Source organism: Salvelinus sp. IW2-2015, unplaced genomic scaffold (genome assembly GCF_002910315.2).
Source record: "Salvelinus sp. IW2-2015 unplaced genomic scaffold, ASM291031v2 Un_scaffold1923, whole genome shotgun sequence".
Taxonomy (NCBI): Eukaryota; Metazoa; Chordata; class Actinopteri; order Salmoniformes; family Salmonidae; genus Salvelinus; species Salvelinus sp. IW2-2015.
The window spans coordinates 158,258-165,229 of NW_019943281.1; the positions used below are offsets into that span (position 1 = coordinate 158,258).

General features: G+C 43.6%; 1 protein-coding gene across 1 annotated transcript in view; it reads right to left on the minus strand.

The window, feature by feature from the left end:
* Positions 1-3,531: 3,531 nt before the first annotated feature.
* LOC112072423 (chymotrypsin A) overlaps positions 3,532-6,972 on the minus strand; it is a 10,830-nt gene continuing 7,389 nt past the window's right edge. The window contains exons 2-6 of the mRNA XM_024139826.2: positions 5,236-5,419; positions 4,915-4,993; positions 4,547-4,727; positions 4,091-4,224; positions 3,532-3,739 (exon numbers count right to left, since the gene is read on the minus strand). Coding sequence (XP_023995594.2) covers positions 3,578-3,739; positions 4,091-4,224; positions 4,547-4,727; positions 4,915-4,993; positions 5,236-5,419 — 740 coding nt within the window. The 3' untranslated portion in view covers positions 3,532-3,577. The remainder of the gene's footprint in view (positions 3,740-4,090; positions 4,225-4,546; positions 4,728-4,914; positions 4,994-5,235; positions 5,420-6,972) is intronic.

Here is a 6,972-nt window from a genome sequence, read left to right on the forward strand (position 1 = left end):
GGGCATACTCACACCCATTGCTGTGTTCAATGGACAAGGCCGACTTCACGCTGCAGCGGGCAGCTACTCACAACCCATTGCTGTGTATCAATACAAACATGACAGAAAAACACCGCACAAACACCTTAAAAAAAAAAAAAAAAAAAAAAAACAAAAAAAAAAAAAAAACCCAAAAAAAAAAAAAAAAAAAAAAAAAAAAAAAAAAAAAAAAAAAAAAAAAAAAAAAAAAAAAAAAAAAAAAAAAAAAAAAAAAAAAACCAAAAAAAAAAAAAAAAAAAAAAAAAAAAAAAAAAAAAAAAAAAAAAAAAAAAAAAAAAAAAAAAAAAAAAAAAAAAAAAAAAAAAAAAACAAAAAAAAAAAAAACAAAAAAACCAAAAAAAAAACAAAAAAAAAAAAAACCAAAAAAAAAAAAAAAAAAAAAAAAAAAAAAAAAAAACAAAAACAAGCCCAAAAAAAAAAAAAAAAAAAAATGAGCCGACTTCACGCTGCAGCGGGCAGTACCCACAACCCATGCTGTGTTCAATACAAGGCCGACTTCACGCTGCAGCGGCAGTACCCACACCATTGCTGTGTTCAATACAAGGCCGACTTCACCCAGCGGGCAGTTACCCACAACCCATTGCTGTGTTCAATACAAGGCCGACTTCACCGCTGCAGCGGGCAGTACTCACAAACCCATTGCTGTGTTCAATACAAGGCCGACTTCACGCTGCAAGCGGGCAGTACTCACAACCCATTGCTGTGTTCAATACAAGGCCGACTTCACGCTGCAGCGGGCAGTACTCACAACCCATTGCTGTGTTCAATACAAGGCTGACTTCACGCTGCAGCGGGCAGTACTCACAACCCATTGCTGTGTTCAATACAAGGCCGACTTCACGCTGCAGCGGGCAGCACTCACAACCCATTGCTGTGTTCAATACAAGGCTGACTTCACGCTGCAGCGGGCAGTACTCACAAACCCATTGCTGTGTTTCAATACAAGGCTCGACTTCACGCTGCCAGTTGGCAGCACTCACAACCCATTGCTGTGTTCAATACAAGGCCGACTTCACGCTGCAGTGGGCAGCACTCACAACCCATTGCTGTTTCAATACAAGGCCGACTTCACGCTGCAGCGGGCAGTACTCACAACCCATTGCTGTGTTCAATACAAGGCTGACTTCACGCTGCAGTGGGCAGCCACTCACAACCCATTGCTGTGTTCAATACAAGGCCGACTTCACGCTGCAGCGGGCAGTACTCACAACCCATTGCTGTGTTCAATACAAGGCTGACTTCACGCTGCAGCGGGCAAACTCACAACCCATTGCTGTGTCATACAAGGCGACTTCACGCTGCAGCGGGCAGTACTTCACAACCCATTGCTGTGTTCAATACAAGGCCGACTTCACGCTGCAGCGGGCAGTACTCACAAACCCATTGTTGATCAGAGAGCCGCCGCAGAAGTGGAATCCAGTGTAGTCCTGGAGGGACACCTGCCAGGGCCAGGAGCCGGGAACAGGCTCCTCATCGTTGACGATGCGGCGTAACCAGACACCCACGGCTCCTCCCCATTCACAATGTGGGCGTAACCAGACACCACAGGCTGTGGAATATAATGATGATATTAATATATTGATGGTAATATATAAGATTGATGGATTATAATATAGTGATGGTATAATATAGTGAAGGATGGTACACTGACGTGAAGGGATCCATCAGGCCGAATGCCCAGGTTTTGGCGTTGTGGTTCTTGTTCAATGGGGCTGTTTTTAGCGATGGGAGGGGGGGTGTTCGGCTGGAGACAGTTGTTCATTTTTTGCTTGAGAAGATCATGTACTGTGTTTTGGTTGGGTTGAAAATTAGTTTGATGTCAGTGAGAGTCTCCTGTATTTTAAGATCTTCTCAACACACTTACAGGGGCAATTGCCTTCTCTAGGATAGGGGCAGCATTTTCACATTTGGATGAAAAGCATGCCCAGAGTAAACTGCCTCCTACTCAGTGCCAGATGCTAATATATGCATATTATTATTAGTATTGGATAGAAAACAGTCTAAAATTGTTTGAATAATGTCTGTGACTATAACATAACTTATTTGGCAGGCAAACCCCGAGGACAAACCATTCAGATTTTTTAATTTTTTGAGGTCACTCTCTTTTCAATGGTTTTCATTGGGAATCCAGATTTCTAAGGGACCTTCCTGCAGTTCCTATCACTTCCACTGGATGTCAACAGTCTTTAGAAATTGGTTGAGGTTTTCCTTTAAGAAATGAAGAAGTAGCCATGTTCAGAATGAGGCTCCAGTGAAGTGTACTGTTTGTTAGTGGGCGTGACCAGAAAGCATGCTATATATTTTTTCCTCCGGTATTGAACACAGATCATCCCGTCTTCAATTTTATCGATTATTTACGTTCAAAAATACCTAAAGTTGTATTACAAAAGTAGTTTGAAATGTTTGGACAAAGCTTACAGGTAACTTTTGAGATATTTTGTAGTCACGTTGTGCAAGTTGGAACCGGTGTTTTTTTGGATCAAACGCGCCAAATAAATTGACATTTTGGATATATATCGACGGAATTAATCGAACAAAAGGACCATTTGTGATGTTATGGGACATGTTGGAGTGCCAACAGAAGAAGATCGTCAAAAGTAAGGAATTAATTATATATTTATTTCTGCGTTTTGTGTCAAGCCGGGAGGGTTGAAATATGATGGTCTGTGATTGTTAGCTGGGGTGCTATCCTCAGATAATAGCATTGTTTGCTTTCGCCGTAAAGCATTTTTGAAATCTGACACGTTGGCTGGATTCACAACAAGTGTAGCTTTCATTTGGTATATTGAATGTGTGATTTCATGAAAGTCTTTAATTTTTTAGTGATTTATTTGAATTTGGCGCTCTGCATTTTCACTGGATGTTGGCCAGGAGGGACGCTACCGTCCCACATATCCCAGAGAGGTAAATACATTTTTGGGGATTTATAAATTAATGATATTGTCACGCGGGACTAGGTGGGTGCAGGAATCAGACGCAGAGAGAGTTCCACTGGGGTATAGTGCTCTTTACTAAAAAGGGATCGGTGGCGGCTAGTAGGACGGTGACGACGACCGCCGAGCACCGCCCGAACAGGTAGGGGAGCCAACTTCGGCGGAAGTCGTGACAGATATATATCCATTGATTCTTAAAGAATAAAACGTATAAATGCCTCATGATCTTAATTCAACTGTCACATTCCATGGGAACCCAAAATATAAGCTTGTTTTACGCCAATATTTCTAAACAAAGTAAATGTAAACAAACACTGTTTAGCCTCAAAACATGGTTATAACTATAATGTTGATATCATGGATGGTCAGTCCTTGTATCTGGAGCTCTATCTTTGAATTTGAGAGTGGTTACATTTCTCAAGCACCCCCCCCCCCCCCCCCCCGCTTTTTACCAGAACAATGGCGGAGAGAATGCTTTGTTATTCTGTTAACTGCTGATTGCTGCATTAACTATCAAAAACCCCACGTTTCAAGAAACACCAAGAACAAATACGATACGTTACTAGAAACTACTTTTATTTTATTATTGAGATGAAGCTGAAAACTTAGTTGGAGGCGATGGTCTGGTCGATGTAAGAGCGGAGCTCGGTGACGCGGGCGTACACTCCGGGCATAGTGGTGGTGCAGGTTCCACTGCCCCAGGACACAATACCAACCAGGGTCCAGGCACCAGCCTTCTCACAGACCAGGGGCCCACCAGAGTCACCCTGCAGGAACATAGAAAGAGTTAGAGTCTCTCTCTAGGGATTTCTTTATATGTTCAGAGTTTGTGCTCGGCTGTTTCCAAAAACAGTTAAGAACTAAGGAAACACCGAGCTTTTATTGATGCAATGTCTGTTTAAGCTAAAGTGTAAATAACTGTAAAAGTTCAGATTGAACGCCTTCCATTAGTCAGATGGTGGAAGGTTCAGTGTCATGGTAACAGTGCGTCAGGGTGACATATGGTTTGTGTACGCTTGCAAAAATCAGGGATTCTTCCAACTAGGAAGTCTGAAAACCCTGGCAATGTTTTGGCAGTTGACCGGAATGTTCCACCCCTATGGTTTGTGTTTTCTTACCATGCAGGAGGAGGCSCCATCGGCTCCAGCGCAGATCATAAGGTCGCTGATTTTGGAGCCCCAGAACTTCTGGCACTGAGCCTTGGTCAGCAGGGGAAGAGCAGCCTGCTGCAGCAGGGCAGGGGTGTCAGCAGCTGGAACCAGAGGACACCAAGGGTCAGGTAACACTTAAAAACCGRTTAGCCAATCACCATCTTTCTCACATTTATTAGACTACTAGCAACTCAGGACTACACTGAAACCCARCTGAAACGTSATTTTTTTCAAATWGATTGAGCCAAMTGAAATGGAATCTTTCAAATWGATTGAGCCAACTGAAATGGAATCTTTCAAATTGATTGAGCCAACTGAAATGGAATCKTTCAACTATACCGAACATACCGCTAGTCAAAAAAACTAAACCAAAGTTTGTCAGACTTTACAATGAGACCTAGAAAAGCTGTCGTGATTGGTTACCGTTGTAGCGGGTCAGACCCCAGCCGGAGGTCACACACGTCATGCCACCGGGGAAGTCATCGTTGGTCTCAGCAACGCACACGGGGGACACACGGGTTCCCAAGACGGCGGGGGTGGCCAGCTTGATCAGGGTGATGTCGTTGTTGATGGTGAAGCCGTTGTATTTGGGGTGCTTGAAGACCTAGTACGGACACAAGGCGACAACGTTTGAGAATTTAGATGGAATGTTAATCCACCGAGCAGATCATTATCGTTTGAGTTGATGTGACTTCAAAAGGTGGAACTTTTTACTGATCTTTATCTTTACTTCAAAATAAAAGTCTAGATGTTAGAAGTTGCAGTAATAGTTGTGTTGTGTGGTTGTTTACCTGGCCAACCTTGATGGTCTGGATGTTCTCAGCGTTGGACGAGCGATCGTGCTCTCCCAGGATCACACTGTGAGAGGTCCTGAAATAGTTTCACAAAATAAACATTATTTAGCTACTTTAGCAATATGCTAGCCGGCTTTGAGCTAATTAGCATTAGCATTATCTAGCTTATAGCTAGTTTTTAGTTAGTTAGCATTAGCCAGCTTTTAGCTAGTTAGCAATAGCTAGCTTTTAGCTAGTTAGTATGAGCATTAGCTAGATTTTAGCTAGTTAGCATGTTGCTACACTTATGAAGGTTTTGGCTCAGCAGCCAGAACTCACTTCACGCTGCAGTGGGCAGCAGTCACAACCCAGTTCTCGTTGATCAGAGAGCCGCCGCAGAAGTGGAATCCAGTGTAGTCCTGGAGGGACACCTGCCAGGGCCAGGAGCCGGGCACAGCCTCCTCACCGTTGACGATGCGGGAGTAACCAGACACCACAGGCTGGATGGCGGGGGTTCCACAGCCTAAAGACAGAGATTATGGGTCAGGGGTCAGGTTTGGCTGCTCTAACAGAGATTCTAACAKTGACAGTTTCTGMATTACGTCTATACAGAATATAAATACATTGCTGCCTATTGTAGTACCACTTGAAATGTTATTGAGGCATCCTACAAGGTATCCTACAAGGCATCCTACAAGGTATCCTACAAGAGGTATCCTACAAGGCATCCTACAAGGTATCGTACAAGGTATCCTACAAGAGGTATCCTACAAGAGGTATCCTATAGGTGGCAGTTTATAGGGTCAGCCATAGTATGTATGATGGTGCAGTTTATAGGGTCCGCCATAGTAGTATGATAGGTGGCAGTTTTTATAGGGTCAGCCATAGTAGTATGATAGGTGCAGTTTTACAGGGTCAGCAATAGTAGTATGATAGGTGTTGTTTTCAGGGTCAGTCCATAGTAGTATGATAGGTGCAGTTTTACAGGGTCAGCCATAGTAGTATGATAGGTGCAGTTTTATAGGGTCAGCCATAGTAGTATGATAGGTGCAGTTTTATAGGGTCAGCCATAGTAGTATGATAGGTGCAGTTTTATAGGGTCGCCATAGTAGTATGATAGGTGCAGTTTACAGGGTCAGCCATAGTAGTATGATAGGTGTTGTTTTACCAGGGTCAGTCATAGTAGTATGATAGGTGCAGTTTTACAGGGTCAGCCATAGTAGTATGATAGGTGGTTGTTTTACAGGGTCAGTCATAGTAGTACGGCACCCTGAAACAAAATGAGGGTTACGTGTCTCGGACAAGGGCACATCAACAGGTGTTTTTCACCTTGTCCGCTCAGGTATTTGAACCAGCGACCTTTCGTTACTGGCCCAACTGCTAGGCTACCTGCCGCCCTTCACGAGTTGTCTGAGTAACATAGCTATCATGCTTTCAGAGAGAGCGAGGCTATCCTTTGGGTAATGATTTGCCACAAGCCAACATTGTCTCCATCATTTTTTCCCCATTGGTCATTTTCAGAAAATATTCCAACAAAATGCCTTTTCGTAACCTCGTAATGTTCTATAACGGTGTGAGAAAATGTCCCCTGTTATCTGCAGAGGGACAGGTGAGGTACACACACACACACAACACACACACACACACACACACACACACACACACACACACCACACACACACACACACACACCACACACACACAACACACACACACACACAGGGGTGGGATGGGAATGCAGAGTCAGACCAGTGGTTCCTGTATAAAAGACCCCGCTGTGTGCCTCACTCCATCACGCTGAAAACATGAACTGTCTGCTGCTCCTCTCCTGCCTTGCCTTCGCCGGCGCAGCCTACGGTAGAACATGTCCTATTTTATGCCGATGTCTGCCTTGTAGGATACCTTGTAGGATACCTCTTGTAGGATACCTCTTGTAGGATACCTCTTGTAGGATACCTCTTGTAGGATGCCTTGTAGGATACCTCTTGTAGGATACTCTTGTAGGATACTTCTGTAAAGGATACCTCTTGTAGGATACCTCTTGTAGGATACCTCTTGTAGGATACCTTGTAGGTG